The following is a 22899-nucleotide window of genomic DNA, read 5'->3' on the forward strand; positions in this document are numbered from 1 at the left end:
GTGGGAATGGGGATTCACTTGCATACAGGAAAGAAAGGTCTTTTAATGCTGAAAATATTCTACACTTGGATTGTGGTGACGGTTGCACAACTCTGCAAATTTACTGAAAATCATTGAACTGTGCATTCAGAACTGGTAAGTTTTATGATATTAAACTTCAGAAAAGCTCTTAAAGGAAAGGAAAAAAAATAAGGTCCCAGAAGGCAACTTGAAGACGCTCCCAATGGCCAAAGCTGGGAAATGAGTATCAACAGATACTAAATATAAACAATATAAACACATCAAATACCTTCAAATCTATCAATTATTAATATTAAAAAACAAAATTGGTTACCATTGAATGATGCTAGTGAAACTCATTATCAAAACTGGAAAATATGTAAAAACTGGTCATAAAGCAATACTTAACGTCACCATGACTACCTCAACACTATTCACGTCAGGGCCATACAGCAATGGACATTATCTTTCCTTCACTTTTTCTCTACTCTGAATACTGTTTTTGCTTTTCATTTGCTTGGTTTTTATGTATCTATCATCAATTCACCTCTAAATTTTATAAAAACCTCCTCTGAATACAATTTAAAAAGCAAACAGGGGCGCCTGTGTGGCTCGGTCAGTTGAGCATCTGACTCTGGATTTCAGCTCAGGTCATGATCCCAGGGTCACGTGATGGAGCCCCACTCAGCCTGGAGCCTGCTTGGGATTCTCTCAATTTCTCCCTCTGCCCCTCTCCCACTTGTCTTTTTTCACTCTCTCTAAAAATAAAAAATAAGTGAAAAAGCTAGCAAACAAATCAGGTATTATATATTTAGCTCAATCTCACACAGACCAATCTCACAGGGACCAGGTCCTCCTGCTCTAATCTCAACCACTGCTTCGTAAACTACACACCTCACAACTCAGCCCCAATTCCCTTACCCCTTTCTGACACTCAGTCCCACCTCCTCCCATTTCTTGGTTTACTCCATCATTTTTGTGAGGTACATTCTCACTTGGTTTTATAAGAAAGAGAACATGGGAGGTAAAATTTGAGACTGTGTGTGTCTAAAAAGTGCCTTTTCACCCTCACATATGATTGGTTGGGTACAAAACTCCAAGTTGGAACTTATTTTCCGTCAGAAGTTTGAGGGCATTGTTTTCTCAGCTTTCAGTGTTGCTGTTGAGAAATCCAAGGCTATTCTGATTCTTGATCCTTTGTATAAGACTTGTTTTCTCTCTCTGGAAGTTTCTAGATTTTTCTCTTCATCCCTAAAGTTGTACAATCATATTTAATAATGTGCATTGGTGTGGGCTTACTCTGATTCACAATGCTAGACACTCAATGGCTCCCTTCGATCTGGAATTCAGGTCCTCCAGTTTGGGAAAAAAATTTCAACTATTTCATTGGTTATTTCCTCTCCATTATTTTTTCTGTTCCCTTTTTCTGGAATTCCTATTATTTAGATATTACGCTTCCTAGACCAGCCCACTTAATCTTCTTATCTACTTCTTATCTTATTCAATCTCTGCTACTTTACATCTCTCTCTTTGCTCTATTTTATGGGAGATCTTAACTTCATATTCCATCTTTGTACTGAATCTTACATTTCTGCTCTCACAGTGTTTAACTTCAAAGAATAATTTTTGTTGTTCTCTGAATGTTTTTTAATAGCTGTTCTTAATAGACAGATGAAACACCTGTTCCCTTTGAGAATATTAACACTTGCATGTAAAAGTTCTTTTCTGGGGTGCCTGGGTGGCTCAGTCAGGTAAGCGGCCGACTTCGGCTCAAGTCATGATCTCAAGGTTTGTGAGTTCAAGCCCCGCGTTGGGCTCTGTGCTGACAGCTAAGAGCCTGGAGTCTGCTTCAGATTCTGTGTCTCCCTCTCTCTCTGCCCTTCCCCTGCTTGTGTCCAGTCTTTCTGTCTCTCTCAAAACAAATAAACATTAAAAAAAAAAAAAAAGTTATTTTCTCCTTGTATTATCTTCATTTCCTTCATCCAAAAAGTTTTCTTCCTGAGAAGAAACTTGCTTTTGACTTTTTTTTTCTTTTTTTCAGATTCAAGGCTGTCCTCAAATGTCTAATGACTTTTGGCTACTGGTTCCTGAAATAATATTTTGTATGTACATCTATAAAATAAGTCAAGAAGCTAGAAAGTGTCATCTCCTCCCATGCTTTTCCTGATCTTCCTAGTGATTCCCTCCACTATAGCACTTTGTACATTAGATTAGAATTATATCCTGTGTCTGACTCACTAATAAACTACAAGCTTCTCTGGGAGAGAGAATGTGCCTTATTTTTCAACTTCTGGTATAATGCCTGGCACACAGTTAGAACTCAATAACTGCTAGATGATCTGAATTAGTAAGGACTAGAGTTGCTCATTTTTCTAAAGTGCAGAATCATTACAGTCTAAACAACATTCCAAACTACCCAGAAATCATCCTGACAACACAAGGAAGAAGTAGACATCATTTATAAAATTTAGACAGTACTTTAATTTTTTTTTCATGTTTATTTATTTTTGAGAGAGAGAGAGGGAGCGCACATGAGTGAACACGAGCAGGGGAGGGGCAGAGAGAGTGGGAGACACAGAATCCGGAGCAGGCTCCAGGCTCTGAGCTGTTAGCACAGAGCCTGACGCAGGGCTTGAACCCACAAACTGCAAGATCATGATCTGAGCTGAAGTCGGCTGACTCAGTTAACTGACTGAGCCACCTAGGTCCCTCTAGACAGTACTTTACAGTTTATAAAGATGCTGTCTGATATCTCATTTAACATTATTGATACCTAAAAAGCAGTTCCATTACCCCCATTTAATTATTGTTAACCTCTTTTTTTTAGTGTTTATTCACTTTTGAGATACAGAAAGAGCACAAGTGGGGAAGGGCCAGAAAGAGAGGGAGACACAGAATCCAAAGCAGGCTCCAGGCTCCAAGCTGTCAGCACAGAGCCCAATGTGGGGTTTGAACTCACAAACTGTTAGATCATGACCTGAGCTGAAATCAGATGCTTAACCGACTAAGCTACCCAGGCGCCCCAACCTCATTTTTTAATCTCATTTTTTTTAATGTTTATTTTATTTTTGAGAAAGAGAGCACAAGCAAGGGAGGGGCAGAGACAGAGGGGGAGAGAGGATCCGAAGCAGGCTCTGTGCTAACAGCAGAGGAGCCCGATGCGGGGCTTGAACTCATGAACCATGAGATCATGACCTGAGCCAAAATAGGAGGCTCAACTGACTGAGCCACCCAGGTGCCCCAACCTCATTTTCAAAAAGATCAGGCTCAGAGTTAATATAATGAAAATGCTTGACCACGTACCTGAAAACTAACCATATCCCAAAATCCATCCAGATCTGTACAGGTCGTCTCCTTCTCACCTCGTTTGTATTCACAATTGTCCACCAGCCCTTCAAACTGCTTGAACCTTTCCTTCATAAGGAGTCTTGTTTGCCCAACTGCTGTGCGAATAAGATCTTTAGCTAGAGGAAAGATGAGGTTTTTAAAAGTTAAAAGACAAAAAAAAAAAAAACAAAAAACTAGACCTATATTGTCAGCCTACCAATTGATAAGGCCTCACCATAAATTTCAAAATTTTTAACTTAGTGCAAAACAAAAAACAGCACTGCAAAACTGTCCTAAAAATACTGAGCATTAACTGCCTGCTTTAATTCCTGCTAAAAATCAGCAATATTCATTCTCATACACACCGCTGCACAATAAATGGCATTTTACCTCTATTTGTATTTAATAAGAATTCAGCCTCAAACAACTCATCACACAACAGTATCCACGAAGGGCTTCACATTGACAGAACACAAATGACTTTTTTCTAAACAGCTTCCCCAAATAAGTCAAATTAAGGAATTTTTCTGAAAATCTGTGCCATATTGATTTAGGTAGTGATTTCCATATTGATTATTGATTTGGGATTATTTTCATTCAGAAAATATTTTTGTTTAATTAAACAATACCAGTTACAGAGGTCACTCATAGTTATATAAAAAATATCTAATAATAAGCAAATGTCTAATTTTCAGGAATAATCAATATTCCAATTCCTTGTATCTCTTAAGTCATGTACCAATTTAGCACAGAGATATTAGCAAATGTATGTTGAGATATAAAAAATTCCTGTTTTGAATAACAATGTAACTATGAAGTTGGACACTAGATCTTTATGTTTCAGATAAATGTATAACTATATTTAAAAACACAAAACTAAAACATAAAAAAAATATAAACGTTCCCTCACCATCATCTGGAATGTCCAATTCAAGCTTCCTGTCCCACTCCAAGCAGTGCGAAGTTAATTTCTCAGTTTCTGACTGAAGAATATTTCTAAAATTATGATATACATTTGTTTTACAAATGTTTCTCATACTAATATCTAAGTATTTGCATTATGACACACATAACATTAGAAAGGTGTAAAAGATAGGCACGATGTTAATTTTTCAGCATTGATGCTGATTTTATGAATTGTGATATATTAAATCCATAAATACAAGTTGATACCCTATGTCCATCTTTCTATACCTAGAACTTATGCAAATGGGTTAGTGCCAAGAGCCCACTTTTCACACTACACTATTATTTCCAACTTCTTTTGTTCTTATTTTTCAGAGACTTCACAGAAATAATCAGATGTTCTTTATCTCTGTTATTAGTTCTCTGTTATTGCCCATGGAATGAAGACCAACTCAACTCTCAAGAGCAAGCTGAAGCCAAACACTGTAAGTATGGAATTACAGTTTTAAGGCCCTACAGGTTCTCTGCAATTAGTAGGCTTTGCTTGCCACTCCAAAGGCAGTGGTTCTCAACAGGGGTCAATTTTGTATCCACCCCCACCCCCCCACCCCGCCCTCCCTGGACATATTTGACACTGTCTAGAGGCATTTTTGTCATGAACTGGAGGGGCACTACTGGCCAAGGATGTTACCAAACAATCTGGAATGCAGAAGATGGTCCCCATGAGAATTATCTAGTCTAAAATGTCAATAGTGCCAAGGTTAAGAAACTGGCCTAAGGTGATCGTAATCTGTTTCTTTATAAAAAGCATCCTAGCAGGAGAAACTGAGGATAGTTTTTGTTTCCTAGAAGAAAAACTTAGCTGTTTATATCTAATAGCATGACAGAGAATGACTTAATTTATGAGAAAGGAGACCTGGCTTAGATCTGATGTTATTAAGTTGGGTAAATTGCTCATTGTCTCAATGTCTCACAGTTGAAAACACAACGGATTAGCTAAATCTCTAAAATTCATTACAGTTCTAAAATCTCAAGCTCTAAAAATAATTGAAGTGGCTTTCAAACACATAAAAAGAAACTTGTTAATAATAGAATAAACATTAAAACTGCAGCAAGATAGTATCTTACCTACTTATCTATTTGATTGGCAAAGCTCAAAAAATTGTTAATCTTATATTGAAAAAGGTATGAGAATGTCCTTGCTACATTTACTCAAGAAAAACAGCATCGGGGTGCCTGGGTGGCTCAGTCGGTTGGGCGTCCGACTTCAGCTCAGGTCATGATCTTGCAGTTCATGGGTTCAAGCCCCGCATCAGGCTCTGTGCTGACAGCTCAGAGCCTGGAGCCTGCTTCGGATTCTGTGTCTCCCTCTCTCTCTGCCCCTCCACTGCTCATGCTCTGTCTCTGTCTCAAAAATAAATAAAACATTAAAAAAAAAGAAAAACAGCATGTACATAAGCATGTTGTGCTCATGCCTGCATGTGGATTATAATTTGGAAAATCTGAATACTGACTGGATATTTTATGACATTAAGTAATTATCATTATTACATTAAGCACAATAAATATTATGGTTAATGTTGACATGAGTTTTCAACTTTGAAAAATACCTACAGAAATATTAATGGGTGAAGTGATATGATTATTTGGGATTTTCTTAAAACATCTTGAGTCAGAAGTATATGTAAATATGAAACAAGATTGACCCTGAGTGATGAGTACAAGGGAGTTCAGTGTACTGTTCCCTGTACTTTCATATGTTTTAAATTTTCCACAATAAGAAGTTTAAAAAAAAAAAAAAGAAGAGCATGTAATTATTTCCTGTGGAATGTGGAATGTTGGGGCCTTTCTCCAAATGCAGTCCACTGATTTGTTTCCAAGGCCTGTTAAGTGACATGGTTGAGTTTCCCCAAAAGGATGTTAATTTTCACTCTTCACAGGTGGAAAAACATAATCCTACTTCATGACTTAGTAGGCCAAAGAGCTTCCTACCATCTCCCACTAACCTTCCTTTGTAAAATAAAGGTTAACTCAGTTTCTTTGTCGAGGGTGTAAACAGTATGAGAAAATAGGAATTCCCATAACTTGCTGAAAGGAATGTAAATTGAGGTTGTTATATATTTTCACATGAGAGAATTGGAATGCATACAAGGTTGTTCCTTGCAGCCTTGATTGTATTAGTAATGGACTGACCTCAGTGTAAATAATGAGCAACAGCAATTTACTATTAAGTAAATAGTGGTACATCACATACTGGATACTATATGGTCATTAAACACACACACACACACACACACACACACACACACACCAACAACACAAACAACACGAGTGAGCTCTTTAAGTATTAAAATGGAATGTCTCCCACAATGAACATTAAATGAAAGCAGAATAGTAAACTACTGTGTATATTAAAAATGGGAAAAAATATATATGCTTGTCTACGTATATGTTATCTATCTCTCTGAAAGTTTTCATAAAACATGAGTAACACTGGCCTCCATGGAAGATTAACCATGGGGTTAGGAGACAGTTGAGAAAGGGCTTCTCACTTGTACCTTTTTCTACCTTTTGAACTAGGAACCACATGAATTAAAGTACCAGCTACTGAAAACATAATTAAAAAAAATTTTTTTTTTGTTTATTTACTTTTGAGAGAAAGACAGAGTGTGAGTGGGGGAAAGACAGAGAGAGAAGGAGAGACAGAATCTGAATCAGGCTCCAGGCTCTGAGCTGTGCCCACAGAGCCGAATGTGGGACTTGAACTCACAGACCATGAGATCTTGACCTGAGCTGAAGTCGGATGCTTAACTGACTGAGCCACCCAGGACGCCCCATAATTAAAATTTAAAAGATAAATAAAAATAAAAATCACTAAGAGTTTAATTCATCTATTATATAAAGGTTAAAATAGTTTAATTTGGGTTTTAAATATCTAGACATTAATGCAAACATTTTACACTAGGAACAAAATGGACAAACCTGAAATATGGCACATCATGTTGTGGCTGAGATACCTGATCTTCATTTATTTCAAGTGACGGGACTTCTTTTGTTGGGAGGCCATTTGAATTTTTAGTAGTTTCATCTTTATTTAAGACATGTTCTACAAAGAAAACACCACAGGTAAATTTCAAAGCAGCAGTTTTTCTAAAATGCCATCCCCTACAAAAGACAAAATTTTAGAATCCTTCAATTTTTTCTTTGTTGAACTTTAACATTTATTTCTGCTTCAATGATTTCATTTATCACATCTCCTCTAACGTGTCTTGACATTTTCATCTCTTCAAATTTGCATTTCCCCCCTTCTCTCAGTCTGCATTCCTCATTCCAATTCTCTGTCTGGATGTCTTTCCCCAGGTTTCCCATCTCTTCTGACTCTCTGTGGCTCTAAACAAATCTCTGATAAATCATAGTCCGGAAGGTAAGTAAAAATTTAATTAAAATACCATACCTTTATTCCAAACTGTGAGAGAACCCAAAGGACACTGCAGTTTATTTGAATCTTGAGGTACTATCTTCGTAGAGGAAGTTTTACACTTTTGGGCCAGAATTTCTTTTGTTGGTTCTTGAGTCTTAGCACTAAAAGCAATAGCAAAAATACACTTTATGAAACATGAATCCTATATATCTAATTGAAGTATTTCAAAATTACATTGCTTTTTAAAAACATGGGATAAAATAAAAATATTTATTTTTATTTTATTTTAAATATTTATTTTTGAGAGAGCACAGCATGAGCGGGGCAGAGAGAGGGTGACAGAGGATACAAAACAGAGTCTGCAGTGATAGCAGCAAGCCCCATGTGGGCTCGAACTCACTGACCACAAACTCATGACCTGAGTTGAAATCAGACGCTCAACCTACTGAGCCACCCAAGTGCCCTGAAATATGTTTATTTTTAAAACAATAGGTCCATTCTGAAGCAGAAAAATTTAAACACCTCTGTAGTGGGAATGTTCATCTTCACTAATTATAATGAGATCTAAATACTTTGAAGATCTCTTAATGGAATAAACACTTAGCAGTCTTGCTGCTGCCGGGCAGTTTCTAGTAAATCTGCCAACAGCCAGTCTGCAAAACAATCCTGTCTTTTCTTTTAAAGAGTCCAACTGATCCCTCTCCCCGCTCCACTTTGCAAGTTAATCAGTTTTTCTAAAGTGTACTCAGCAAAAGAACACAAACCAAAGCCCATGTCTGAGCTACACTATTATAGCAACTTTTTTTTTTAAATGTTTATTTATTTTTGACAGAGAGAGAGAGAGAGAGAGAGCGAGCATGAGCATGGGAGGGGCAGAGAGAGAGGGAGACACAGAATCTGAAGCAGGCTCCAGGCTCTGAGCTGTCAGCACAGCCTGATGCAGGGCTTGAATTCACCAACCACAAGATCATGACCCGAGCTGAAGTCAGACACTTAACTGACTGAGCCACTCAGGTACCCCGGCAACTTCTTCTAAAAATTTATTTCCAAGTGTTATAACAAAGTCACTTATTAAAAGCAATGAAACATAAATTGTACTAGGAAAATAAGGTTAATAACAATGCACAGGAAATATCAAAACTGTCAAATAGATTATTGTAGCCTTCTGAAGAATTTTTTAACCAAATTTTAATGAGTTATAATTAAATTAACTAAATAATAACTTTTAAAAAGCACAAGCCAAATCTAAGAAAGGCATTTGTTACCATCTTAGCAAGGAATTCATTATTAACATTACATTCTTACATTTCTGTTTCTAAAGGGGTCCAGGTATAACTGGGTGTCAAGAAAGCATTGGCACTTCTGGGAGTCATAGGTGTTACTTGATAGGTCCTCAGACCATCCAATGGCTGAAACATAAAATCTTGAGGTGCGAAGGAATTCTTTCCTTTCATTTTTGCAGTATTTGTCTTAGGTAAGTTTTCCAGTTTTGATAAGACTCCATCTGGATCCATTCCATTTGTTGTACTGGTTTGTGAATCCAAAGTATTTTCTTTACTATCAAGTTTAAAAGAAATGACCTAGTTGTAAGTAAACAGAATAGAGTGAGAATTGCTCTTCTGGGATATATTTGACCAATTTTTACAGGCTGAAAATGTGACAGTTGAGATCTATGTCCCACATACATAATTTAAGAGACGACAAAAACAAATACAATGAAATGTATATAAGGAATCAGAAGACCAGCTATACTAAACCAATGCTAAGATGCAGAAAGAGGGAGAACCAATCCTCATTATAGGAATAAATAATAGGTTTTAGGTATTACAACAAATTAAAATATATGAAAACTAAAATGGAAAAATTACTCACCTAACAAATACAGATCTCTTTTTACTTTGATTATGATGATAATTACAATAGTTTGAGAATCAGAAATCCAACGTTTATTAAATGACTACTACTGTCAAGTACCAAATCATTTCTGTAAATAACCTTGATTATAAATAACCTTGTCATATGAGCAAAATTATTTTTTAAGATTACACAATAAGATGAACCATATAAAATGTGAAGTATATTTTATTTTTCAAGTCAATGTAATTACTTGTTTTTTAATAGAGATGTAATTGACATGTAACATTGTATTAGTTTCAAGTGTATAACATGATTCAATATTTGTATATATTGTGAAATGATCACCACAGTAAGTCTAGTTAACATGTATCACTATAGTTACAGAATTTTTTGGTGATGAGAACTTTTAAGATCTACTCTAAGCAACTTTCAAATATGCAATACAATATTATTAACTATAGTCATCATGTGATATATCCCCAGGACTTATTTCAACCTGGACAAGAATTTAAGGGTGATACTATCTCTGAGGCCAACATAGAAGTGAAAGTAAAAACCTAGTGATAATCCTTAAAGAGGAAATCAATCTTAAGGGAAGAACATGAGGTCCAGCTGCTTACTCGTGAAGATTCACCCTATACTGTCTTCCTGGAGGATCCAGATTTGATTTTTTAGTAAAATCTAGCCAGGTTTTTTACAGCTTGGCAAAACTTTTATTTTTAAGGTTAAGGAATTATAATGTGGCTTATAAACCAAGGAAATGGGCCCTCAAATTGGTGAATCTTTTTTGAAGACTCTACTAGACTCTGTGCTAGATGCTATCAGAAATGTTAGGTTATTTAATTCTTAAAACTACTCCAAGTAAGTATTGCATGTTAGAGATGGGAAAACAAATTCATAACTTGTCCAAAGTTATCTAGCTAATTGGAAGCAGAGACAATATTCAAACTCACACCTAAATGAATCCAAAGTCAATACATTTCACCCTACTACATCTTATCGCTTAGTGAAATCTCATGTGAAGGTTTCTGTCAACTAATGTTATTGTATTTCTCTATCTCCTGTTAACCAAATTATCCTTTCTCTAGCTTATAAAGCTCTGAGGATATAATACCCGAAAGACAACAACAATATATCCTCTTCATGCTTCTTTATGGTTCAAGATGTTTTAACACACATGTAGGTTAATTCTCTCGAAGCAGCTCTGTATGCTTAATTTCAGCTTTATGCAAGTGGCAATGAGATTTTCAAAGTATCTAGGAATAAACAGATGTTTATACTCTACCTTTTCAGGTTTTGTTTCTATATTTTTGGCAGGTCTTCCTTGATTTGGTGCCTTTCTCTCTATTTCATGATCTAAAATAAAAGTGAAATAAAACAACCATTTTGATTAGATAGAAAATGCTACTTTAAAAGCACTAGGTAATTTGGAAAAGGAAAAAAGGCAGCAATAGGAATATATATCTTAAAGGATTTTTTGATTAAGTCATATTATAAAATGAGATAAAAACAGACGAAATTTCCTGCCAAGTAAAGGCCATCTGTTTTCAAAACCAAGTGTTAAGGTATTTTACTTTACCTTTTGGCTCTGAATATCAAGTACATATTTATTATAGAAAATTAGGAAAATAAAGAAAAGCACAAACATAACAAAATTAAAAATAACCTACGAATACATTACTCAGTAACAATCATTAGTGTCACTTTAGTGTATGTTTTTCCAGTTTTATCCTACATTCACATATTCACATACATATTTTAGGATTGTGATCATAGTGTTCAGAATCTGACCTGTTTTTCTTTGCCCACTCAATATATCACGTTCTTTCACAACACTGTCCTTAAATATTTACATTGTATTCCACCAAATGGATGGGCTGTAATTTATTTGGGCCATTAAATGTTCACTTTGAAGCACTGCTTACACCAATTCAGGTACTTCCACCTTTGAGTACCCACAGAATGCTACCTGGATGCTGAGGCATCGAACCTACCTTTGGGAACTGGAATCTCCTATTTCCTCCTTTCCTACTCAGAGAAGTACATGATGATTTTTAAAATTGAACACAAAAAACCTCAAAGACCAAAACACTCTAGATCATTCTTACCATTAGCTCTTGTGACTGGCTTTCTTGTTGTAGTAGATGAGACTGTTCTGGCATTCTGCTTTGCTGCTTGAGTGGCTGATCGAGTCATTCTCACCGATGTGGTCATTACAGGCTGTACAGCTGTGGGAAAAAATAATCAAATCAAATGCTTTTTGTAATCATTAAATTACTGTTGTGGCAACATCAGAGCTTATAGTAACTGCTAAATTCCTACCTTTTCTCTCTTTGTCCAACACTTTTCTTTCAGAAGTTTGTCTTTGACCAGGTCGAATTGCTCGAACATCACTCCCATTATCAATCTATTAAAGAGATTAAGGTGCTATGTGATTTAATTGCATAATGAATCAAATCACCACATTTTTCCCCGAGGGGTTTTCAAGTTATTTTATTAATCCAACCGTAGAGACACCCCCCCCATCTCTGCCACCCTCACTTTCTTCTGAAATGTTGTGGAGTGAGAAGAGAAGGATTGAGCAGACCCACTCCCTGAGGAGCCACTTCCAAAAGGTGGAAATAGGGGTGGGGGGAAGACATCACAAAAATAGCAACAGATAAAAGAGGGGCAACAGAAGCACAAGCACAACAGAAAGCCAAGGCAGTGGCGGATGGGGGGAGGAATATGGGATGCTTCAGGAACGTGTGTGTCATCCTTGCACAGGGGCCATGCTAATCTTCTCTGTATCGTTCCAATTTTAGTGTATGTGCGGCTGAAGCAAGCACTCAGTTGCCACATTTTTTATCTATCAATTGACCCCCTCAGCTGAAATCTTACTATTATAAAATGACCTGGCCAAAAAAAAAAATCACTTCTCCAAATAAAATGAGATGAAGAAAAAAGTTTTCCATGATATAGACTTCTTTATAGGCCTTTTTAGAATCCTAGACTTTAGAAAATGCTAATAACCTAAGCTATGAAAAATAGCTGACTATAATCTTCTGAGAATCCTTAAATAGGCTAGGCATGTTTTCACTTCAAGACCTTGAATTATGTCTAGAAAATTCTTCTCCTGGATAGAAAGCTCTTTCCCATAGTTCACTCTTCCATTCCTTATAAGACTTCAGTCAAAATGCCACCATGTCAGCGAGGCCCTGCTTGACTGCCCCAATCAAAATTCTGCCTGACACCCACTCCAGTACTCCCCTTCTCCCTTCACTTTTTATCCCCTCCATAATACTGATGACCATCTGACATACTATATACCTATTTTTTTACTGCCTAGTTCACATGTAAGCTCAATGAAAACAAGAAATTTTATTTTGTTCACTACTATGCCCTAGAGACTAGAGAAACATGGTAGTGACTCAAGCATTCCTGAATACATGAAATTCAGCTTCCTCACCTGATGAAGAGGCATATTATTTCCCTCCTTGCCCACTTCACTTTATTTTAGCAATCTTCCTAGTAACTTTATCCATAATCGTGTTTTGAAGGCCCATAAGTTTATCATACCCACCCTATATGCTTTATATCCCTATCTACATTTGGTGATGATGTGGAATGCATAACAGAAGCCCAGTAAACAAAAGAGTGTGACACAAAGTTTGGCATACATCTAATAAGGGATGTTGGACACAGATATTTTAAGTATTTCCTTAGTAACCAGCCAAGATGGCTTTATGTCACCAAAGCACTAATATTGATTTTTGTACTATTAACTCTAGCAAATCAATCACTACACTTAAAGGTGATAATAGACAGGAGTGCCTGGGTGGCTTGGTCGGTTGAGTGTCCGACTTTGGTTCAAGATCATGATCTCACAGTTCGTAATTTCGAGCCCCATGTAGGGCTCTGTGCTGACAGCTCAGAGCCCAGAGCCTGCTTTGGATTCTGTGTTTCCTCTCTCTGCCCCTCCCCTGCTTGCACTCTGTCTCTCTCTAAAATAAATAATAAAACATTAAAAAAAAAAACTAAAAAAAAAAAAAAGAAAAAGAAAAAAGTGATATTAGATAAAATGGATTTACTTACTCTGAGAAAAAAGTACAATTTGTCATCTTAGTAACAATTATCTACTAACAATCAACTATACCTTAGTCTGCTCCATTTGGTCTTTGGCCTTTGACCTTGTAATCCGTACAGAAGATGGAACAGCCTTAAAACAGTCAAAGAAAATAAAGTTAAAAAGTGAACCAGCAAAATTTAATTTCATGTCTCTTTATAAAACAAAGTTTCCATTTTAAGGTTAAATTTTAACTTTAATCATTTATGGCAAAAAGATACTTGCCAACTTTAATTACTACTTTTTCTGGTTCTGGCTTGATTTAAATTACATTTAAGTTAATCGCTTCAAAACTTATATTTCTCAGTGAGCTGAAAGAAGAAATTTCAAGCCATCTTTTCCAGGTATTTGAATCCTCATTAATATGATTAGTTGGACATATTTAGAAGGGGTAAATGAACAGACTTAAGTATTAGGATTTTTTGTTTGCTGTTTCATGAAAAGATACCACAGAGCTTACTCTAATAGCTTTAACAGTTTGTCTTCAAGTCTCATGATTATGCATTTCTCCATTGTCAATAAGAAAAATGAGACCTAATCACAAAATGTGGGGAAAAAAATCTAGCATGAGAAAGACTGACTAAAAAGTGATATTTGTCAACTCTGTAAAATTTCTTAAGAAGCATAATCAGAATTCTCCCCTAGATGAGAAGTCATTTTCTTCTGTAATCTCAGTGAAAATCTAGTGCTAAAGAAATTAGGCTTTTCTCTAGATTGCATGGAGAAGAGAATTCAACAATGGCTATCTAAATAAAAAAAACAATTATTGGCGAGTCTTATTGTTTAGCACCATGATGGGTCTCCTCTTGTTCCCCCTACATACATACATACATACATATATATATATACACACATATATATATATGTATATGTACATATATATAATTTTTTAAGTGTTTATTTTAATTCTAGTAGAGTTAACATACAGTGTTATATTAGTTTCAGGTGTATAATATAGTGATTCAATAATTTGATACAACACCCAGTGATCATCACAAGTGACTCCTTAATCCTCATCACCTATTTCACCCATCCCCCTCCCCTCTGATAACCATCAGTTTGGTCTCTATAGTTGAGTCTGTATCTTGGTTTAGTCTTTTTCTTCCCCCTATATTTGTTTCCCCTACGTATATTTTTAACATTTTTAATGGTTGTCTATAGCTTAGACCAATGATTGGTATCCTACATATCTCAAAAAGCCAGCTTAAATCTAACCCCTTCCAAGGTCTTCTTTGACATTCCTCCAAACATAAATAATCTCTCCCTCCTCTAATATACAGAATATATTTATATCTTTTCAATTTGAACTCTATTGTATTAACTTTGGTCTCTTCCACCTTATTCTAAGGTCATATACAGATAATAATCATAGATCGGTTAAAAAAATCAATGGGATACACGAAGCCCAGAAAAATAGGCAATGTCTTGGGCCTTTATATTATTTAATTCTTATCTAAATCAGGAATGAGTATACGGTTTGAGATCTTTTATACATATGTTTAAAACAGCAAATCACCAGTGACTATCTAATTTATAAATCCCACTGCTCCTGTTCAAACTTTATTCTTCTTGACTCATTGACCATTTTCTTTAGATCACACCTCCTTGAGCTTCTATCCCCCGTTTCAGTGCTCCAGCTACTCAGACCAGTCCTTCTCAGCCTATCATTGGAAACGGACTTCTGCCCACTTGTTTTTCCTATCTCAAAAACCTATAGCAACATCAAGAGACCTGACTTTCATCTTCTGAGTTACTATTATGTCATTCCTACCTCATGTCAACTAAATGAATAAAGAGAGTAAGGGGAAATGGTTATTTTAGTTCTTTAAGCTCTTACAGATAATTCCAGTTAAAAGGAACTATTCCTCTATATCAAATTATGATAGTAAATTTACCTTTTTTGGCTCTGTACCCTGGTTTGATAACAGAAAACAAGGCATATCGGGTCTATAAAGGCCTACTTTAAATACTCCTCGTTTAGCTTTCTCTCTCTGCTCTTTCAATTTCTGAAGTTGCTTTTCTTCTTTGTATTTCTGGAGCATTTGCTTTCGTTGATCACCTAGAGCAGTTTTCGTTGACCCTAGACAGAAGAAACCCACAGTATATAAAACATTTCAGATAAAAAGTTAGGCAAATGTCTGACTTCTAACTTCAACTTTGTTAAGAAATGCTTTTAGTAACTTGTGTTCATTTCTTAGAACTCTAACCACAAGTTATTTCAACCTGTATTCTTTTAAAAATTCCTATTTCTTTTGCTTTTGCTTGTTCAAATACCTATTAACTGCTTGCTACATATTGGGTGTTTATTACTTCACTTTTGAATTAATGAACTCATTTGATAGCCAACCTCCAAGCTAACCCCAAGGATTCTCATCTTCTGATAATGATGTCCATGTGTCCTATTCCTTTCCACACTGAATAGGGCTGACTTGGATAACCAACAAAGTACAGTGAAATGATGGAGTGTGACTCCCAAGACTAGGTCATTAATGACACTGCTGTTTGCCTTGCCTTATCTTGGATCACTTGCTCTGGAGGAAGCCAGCGGCCTTGCGGAATCTTAAAGAGACTCGAGTAGCCCTATGGAGGTGTCTACATGACAAAGTTCTAAGGCCTCCTGCCAAAAGCCAAGCATCAACTTGCCAGTCATGTGGGTGAGTTATCTGGGGAGCAGATCCCTCTAGTCTCAGTCAAGCATGTAGATACATCCCCAGATGACATCTTGAGTGCAACCTCCAGAACCACCTGCTTAAGCTGCACCCAAATTCCTGAACCACAAATATTGTGTGAAATAATAAATGTTTATTGTCTTAAGCCACCAAGTGTTGGGTTAACTCAGACCCCAATATTAGGGCTACCCGTCAGTTTCTTTAGTTCAACTTGGGTTTCCACCTACATACTCTGTTTGTTTTAACTGGTTTGGGAAATATAAGGGGCTATGTGCAAGACAGTCTTAGGCAGAGAATTTCTGCCCTTGAGAAGCTCATAGTATATTGGAGAAATAAACAGTTTCAGTCTGGTTTAGCATGATATAAATAAGAGACTGCACACAATAGAGAATTAGTATAAACCTCCCCCCCCTGGGGAGATCAGGAAAGGTTCCTGAGAAAAGAGAATACCTGAAAAAGGTTCTGAAGAATGAGCATGTTTGTCTGCTGGGTAAGGGCTAAAAGTAATTCAGAAAGGGGCTCAGTCGGTTGGGTGTCTAACAGTTTTGTGAGTTTGAGCCCCGCATCGGGCTCTGTGCTGACAGCTCAGAGCCTGGAGCCTGCTTTGGATTCTGTGCCTCCCTATTTCTCTGCCCCACCCCTGCTTGTGCTCTTGTCTGTCTCTCAAAAATGAATAAATGTTAGGGGCGCCTGGGTGGCTCAGTCTGTTGAGCATCCGACTACGGCTCAGGTCATGATCTCACGGTCTGTGGGTTCAAGCCCCGCGTCGGGCTCTGTGCTGTCAGCATGGAGCCTGGAGCCTGCTTCGGATTCTGTGTCTCCCTCTCTCTCTGTCCCTCCCCAGCTCATGCTCTGTCTCTGTCAAAAATAAATAAACATTTAAAAAAAAAAAAAAGAATAAATGTTAAAAAAAAATTTTTTTAATAATTCAGGTGGATAACTGCACAGCTAAGCAAATTTACTAAAAAAAAAGGAAGTATTTTAAATGGGTATTTAAATGTATTTAAAATGGGTAGGTTTTTTTATGCTATGTAAATTATACCTCAATAAAGTTGTTCAAAATAATAGTAAGAAGAAGAAGAAGCCAGAGGACAGAATATGCAAAAGCACACATGATGAAATGGTTAGTCAACAAAACCTCTGTATTCTCAACTTCTTCTCTAAAAGTTTCTTTCATCTCTTGATCAAACTGAAACCTGGCTCCCCGCTGAAGACAGCTTCCCCAGTTGTCCTTTCACGTGGTTGACTTTTTTCTCTCACCCTGGTGGTATCACTGAGGTGTCCTCATTGTTGCTTCCCAATGATTTCCTCCTCCTCACCAAAAGATCCCACCTTTACATTTCATGTCATCAGATCATACTATCCAGTACCCCAGTTTGTCATCTATAGGCCCTCCAGGCTTCCTCTCATTCATTAAAGGCTATAGCTCCTAGCTCACTGTCACTGTCTCCATCACTATCCCTGTATAAATCTTGATGACGTCTCCAATAGCCTGGCTTCTCAATTCTTAGGCTTTCTTTTCTCCAGTGTTCGCCCAATGGTCACATCCATACAGGTATTTCAACCTTTCTCATGTCATGACACACATAACAAGTAACATTTACACACCACACTGGAGCAAACAAAGAAACTGCTTATGACCAAACACAACCAGACTAAGAAAGGGTCTGACCAACCCAGGGCCTTCCAGAAACATCAATATTTTGTCACTCCTGTATTCATTCGTGTGACAATTGGCACCCTACTTCTTATGCCATTGTCTTCTTGAAAAAAGCTAGTCAGCTGTCCTACAGAATGTCCTGCACTGTGTATTTGTTTGCTTTCTCATGTTTTTTTACGCATTCCTCTAGCCTTCGTGTTTTCTATAAACTGGAAATTAAATATAAGGTGTTTGTTGTTTTTTGTTTTTGTTTTTAGTTTATTTATTTAGAGAGAGAGAGTGAAGGAGGGGCAGAGAGAGAGAGGAAGAGAGAGAGAATCCCACGCAGGCTCCACATCATCAGCACAGAGCCTAATGTGGGGCTCGGGCCCACAAACCACAGGATCATGACCTGAGCTGAAATTAAGAGTCAGACACTTAACCGACTGAGTCACCCAAGCAACTCCTCTAAGGTTTTGATTAGATTCAAGTTAAACTTTTAGGGCAAGAATATGTCCTGAATGGTGCCGCCCTTCTCTGAACCCACTCCAATCTGGCTTTCACTCCATCAAAACTCCCCATCAAGATTAGTGACCTCTCATAACAGCAAAGTTCGAAATCTCATGTCAACTATTGTTTGACCTAACAAGCAGCACTGACATAGTCTCTCCTTGATGTGCTCGTTTCACTTGGTTTCCAGAATACTACACTCTTCTTGTTGTCCTCCTGCTCTACTTTGCATTGCTCTCCAATTCTGTGCCAGTTTCCCCTTGTGTCCTCACCCTCTAAATGTTGGAGTGCTGACCCCTCTTCTCTCCTTTTTCCATACCCAAACTCTGGATAATCACATCCAGTGTAATGTCTCCCAACACGGAATATCAGTTGACAATTCCTGAATTTATATCTCAGTGCAGACTTCTCCCCTGAACTCATCTTATATGCAACTATCTTTTCATCAGGTCCACTTACATGTCTAATAACTTTCTTCAATTGGACATGTCCCAAACTGAACTCTTAACCTTATCATTCCCCCCACCCTAAAACTGTTCCTCCCTCGGTCTTTTACAATTTAGTAAATGGCCACTCCATACTTTCAGGTGCTCAAGCCAAAAACCTTGGAATCAATCTTTCTTTATCAACCCTACATCCAATCCATTAGAAAATTCTATTGGTTCAACTTTCTAAGTCTATCCAGAATGCAACCACCAATCTATAATGCTACCACTTTGATCAGGCATCACCTCTCAACTAAATTATTGCAATGGTGTCCTACTTCGTTTTCCTGAGGCTATACTTGCCAGCCTACAATCTATTATTGACATAGCAGCCAAAGCGATGCTTTTGAAACATAAATCAGATTTATATAAACACTCATTAAGCCATTAATGGCTTCTCATTTCACCCAGAGTAAAAGCCAAAGTCCCTATGGTGTCCCCTCAGGGCTCCAGAGGGATGGGAGTTACCCCTTATTCATTCTTCTCTAGCCATGCTAGCACACTTGCTTTCTCTGCAACACACTCACTCACTGCTAACTCTAGGCCTTTGCAGATGGAAAATAAACCAAAGACATTTTAATAGTATTCTGACAGGGTTAGACTTTGATTTGAGATCTGAGTCAAGGAATGGAGCATATGAGGGAGCGAGAGCAGAGGCAAGGAGATGACTTAGGAGGCATAACATCACTGCTTCTCAGACCAAAAAATGTCTAGTTCCTCCTTAAAAAGCCATCTTCTATCATTCTATGACCCAGTTTTCATTTCCTTCCAACTCCTAAGAGATGTTGTTCTTTATTTTCTCCCCTTCAACTACCAGCCCATTTCCTCAGATCAGTTCTTCTCAAAAATAAAAACAAAACCCTATAACACTTTTGTCCAACTCTTTTCTCTTACTTGCCTTTGGAATCACAAAAATGATAAATCCAGAAAGCCCAACCCTCTCTTTTACAGAATCAATTAAGCTCGAATATGTAGAGTATCTTATAAGTGCCACATATTACACTGCTCCTGGAAAATCTTCAAATGAAGCAGTGAACAGTTAAACAACTTGGCATCTCATTTCCTTCTCTACAAAACTTCTCAAAAGACTTTATGTCTTTCTGTCATTTCTTCAGCATTTATCCCTGCTTTACTTCACTGTCATTCAGCTTCTGGGGCCTGCTATATAAATGCAACTAAATAGGAGTCCAGTGACTCCTTGCCTCCTAAGACACTCTATTTTTATTATTTTTATCTTTTGTTGAGATCATTCCTTTCTTCTTTAATTGGTTTTTTCCTTCCTAGTGACCCCAAGCCCTTTTGGCAAACTGCAAGGGCAAATTCTTTGCTCTTCTGAGAAATGTTCCCATTGGTAAAGTATCCTTATTTCATGGATTCTTTAATCACTTCTTTAAGTTTATTTATTTATTTTGAGAGTGTGTGTGCATGTGAGCAGGGGAGGGGCAGAGAGAGAGGGAGAGAGAATCCCGAGCGGGCTCCGCGGGGCTTGAACTCACAAACTGTTGAGATCATGACCTGAGCCAAAATCAAGAGTCTGACGCATAACCGACTGAACTACCCAGGAGCTCCAGTTCTATTTTTAATGTCCTATATCAATTTATCTTGTCAATAGTTACCTTACCAAGCTCCAAAAGTAAGAACTTAAAAAAAAAAAAAAAAAAAAGTAAGAACTTTAGGATTCCTATAAGGCAATATAATACAGTATTATAATACTCCATGGGTGAATGGTTTTAGCCTAGCCAGGGGCATTCACAGCCTTTACCTTTAACAGACAGTATTACCAAATTACTTAGAATGGTGTTTCAAAACTCCATTGCTGTGGTCAGCATTTTTTTAACCTCAGGTATTAAACCAAATTTTTTTCACTCTTCAAAGCATTTAAAGTTACAATAGACCTTTACTTACTTGGCTTGACACTGGCCTTTTCTGGAACAAGATTTCGACATGTCTCATCTAATTCAAGAAGAACTCTACTTTCCAAGGTTGGAATGTTGACATCTTTCAAACCAAAGTGTCTATTTCTTTCATATTCCTTATGTCTGTTTTCTTTTTGAGACAGTGATTTCCTATGAGCAATTTTAGTTCTAATCATGTCGATACTTAAATCCTTTCTGTGTCGACTGGCAAAATGTGATGAAGACATCCTATCAAAGAGAGAGAACAACTTCCATGGATTTTCACTTTAGTATTTAAAAAAATTAAGATTTCAGTTCACCCCCTGTCCTGCCCCAGAGCCTTTGAAAAGAAAAATAAGATACAAAATGGAATAAGTAGGTGACATTGAAGAGAGGGAAGGAGGTTGTCGAAAGATAAAAAACACCAACTTATTTTGGAGTTCTAAATAGGAACTTGCTTGACAGATGAAGTGAGGCCCAGGAAGCTACAGTCCAGTATATAAACCAGAGGCATTAGGAAGTTCAAAGAGTTATAAGCACACTACACTCTTCAACAAGATTAACTAAGAGAGTCTGCTGGAAAACTCCAGTTAAAGGGAAAATCTGCATGAGAAATGCACCAATTAAAATGTTAATGAATTTAAAGCAATCAACAGAGTTTAAAAATGAGAATGCATCTGACCTGGGTGCCAATAAAATTCCTTTTTAAGGGCCCAGGGGAAGTGATAAAAGACTGTGCTTTTCCTTCTTCCTAAGTAAACCCTAAACCCACAGTGGGGCTTGAACTCCTAATCCCGAGATCAAGAGTTGCAGGCTCTACCAACTGAGCCAGCCAGGCAACCCAGGATTGTGTTTTTCATCATAAATCCTCTTTGGAGTGCCAGGCTGGCTCAGTCGGTGGATCCCGTGCCTCTTAATCTCGGGGTTGTGAGTTCGAGTCCCACACTAGGTTTAGAGATTACTTTAAAATAAAATTTAAAAAACAAACAAACAAACCCTCCTCTACTATTTGATTTGCCCTCTCCTGCCACGTATTAGTTATTTTAAAATACAGCATAGCACTATACACAGCAGAGAGAGAAAAGTAGGGGGGGAGAGGAGGAAAGAACACTAAAGGTATATTTAATAATTACCTAAATCCTAAAAGGTAGTATTATCGTCAATATACAGATGAGGTAAATTAACTGCCGCGTCAACTGGAGCTGGCATCCCAAGTCAGGCAGCCTGGTTTCTCATACGTCTAAGCGCTGTTCTTTGACTTACTGGAGTTTCTTTCAGCTTGAAAGTCTAGAAATGCCTTAGTCTTGCTTGCCTACAGGTTCTCAACCGGGTTTTTTTTTTTCGGTTGTCACGGGATCTGAGAAGCGCTACTGGAATTTAAAGTCGGGGCCAACAATACTCAGCAATACCTACTAAGTACTGTCCCGCCCCAAAGGCTAATTACGCTCCGGTGGTGAAACGCTGGCTACTACACAGGTCAAGGCAACAAATATTTACTCTCTTGGAGGCCTGCGTCATCAGCTACGGGAAGGATGTGTAATACGGTGCTAGAGGAGACTCCCCTGAGCTGTGTCCAGTCCACAACCGCGGTCCCCCCACCCTTCCAGACCTACAACGAAGCAGGCCAGCGCCCTCCCTCCAGCTCCCCAGCACCCTCCTACCTGAGGCAGGTTCTGGCGTAAAACCTCAATCGAACTAAAAGTAAAGGAACCCTCCAGGTCTGAAAGACCACTGCCGCCTCCGAAGCAGGAACGCCTACCACCCAGACCTCCGCAAAATTCAAACATCCCGCAGAAAGCTTCTGATTGGAGGGGTTTTAACCAACACTTCCGGAGAAGTGCCCGCCCCTTCCCCTCGATGAGGCTTGCGATTGGTTCGCTCCTTGCGATATTTGAATTGATTGAAAGGTGAGCTGACGGTTTAAAGAATGGGTGTGAGGCGAGTTAATGGGCGGGTCTGCAATTGGTGAGGAGAGGAGTAATCCGAACTCTGGGACTGGGCCCCGCGGCGCGAGTAACCAGCGGAGGTGGTGACCCTGCGCCGGACAGGTCCACGTTGCTCCCAGGGTCCTCGGGTATCCAAGGA

The 22899-nt window shown here is 37.8% G+C and overlaps 1 protein-coding gene, 1 long non-coding RNA gene and 1 other non-coding gene across 5 annotated transcripts in view; 1 reads left to right on the forward strand and 2 right to left on the reverse strand.

The window, feature by feature from the left end:
- The window catches only part of DLGAP5 (DLG associated protein 5), a 40106-nt gene extending 17489 nt beyond the window's left edge, over window positions 1–22617 (reverse strand). For all 3 annotated transcript variants that reach the window (XM_058740667.1, XM_058740665.1, XM_058740668.1), the window contains exons 1-12: window positions 22476–22617; window positions 20825–21063; window positions 15512–15696; window positions 13647–13709; window positions 11834–11918; window positions 11620–11739; window positions 10797–10867; window positions 8960–9234; window positions 7688–7815; window positions 7216–7339; window positions 4238–4323; window positions 3304–3464 (exon numbers count right to left, since the gene is read on the reverse strand). In XM_058740667.1, coding sequence (XP_058596650.1) covers window positions 3304–3464; window positions 4238–4323; window positions 7216–7339; window positions 7688–7815; window positions 8960–9234; window positions 10797–10867; window positions 11620–11739; window positions 11834–11918; window positions 13647–13709; window positions 15512–15696; window positions 20825–21062 — 1536 coding nt within the window. In that variant the 5' untranslated portion in view covers window position 21063; window positions 22476–22617. The remainder of the gene's footprint in view (window positions 1–3303; window positions 3465–4237; window positions 4324–7215; window positions 7340–7687; window positions 7816–8959; window positions 9235–10796; window positions 10868–11619; window positions 11740–11833; window positions 11919–13646; window positions 13710–15511; window positions 15697–20824; window positions 21064–22475) is intronic.
- LOC131518098 (uncharacterized) lies at window positions 1956–7659 on the forward strand. The gene is made up of 4 exons (XR_009264910.1): window positions 1956–2102; window positions 4653–4718; window positions 7199–7359; window positions 7594–7659. It is a non-coding gene; the product is annotated as an uncharacterized LOC131518098 (long non-coding RNA).
- On the reverse strand, window positions 12233–12339 carry LOC131518328 (U6 spliceosomal RNA). Its single transcript, XR_009265019.1, has one exon. It is a non-coding gene; the product is annotated as a U6 spliceosomal RNA (small nuclear RNA).
- Window positions 22618–22899: the final 282 nt, after the last annotated feature.

Source organism: Neofelis nebulosa, chromosome 7, assembly GCF_028018385.1.
Source record: "Neofelis nebulosa isolate mNeoNeb1 chromosome 7, mNeoNeb1.pri, whole genome shotgun sequence".
NCBI classification, from domain to species: Eukaryota; Metazoa; Chordata; class Mammalia; order Carnivora; family Felidae; genus Neofelis; species Neofelis nebulosa.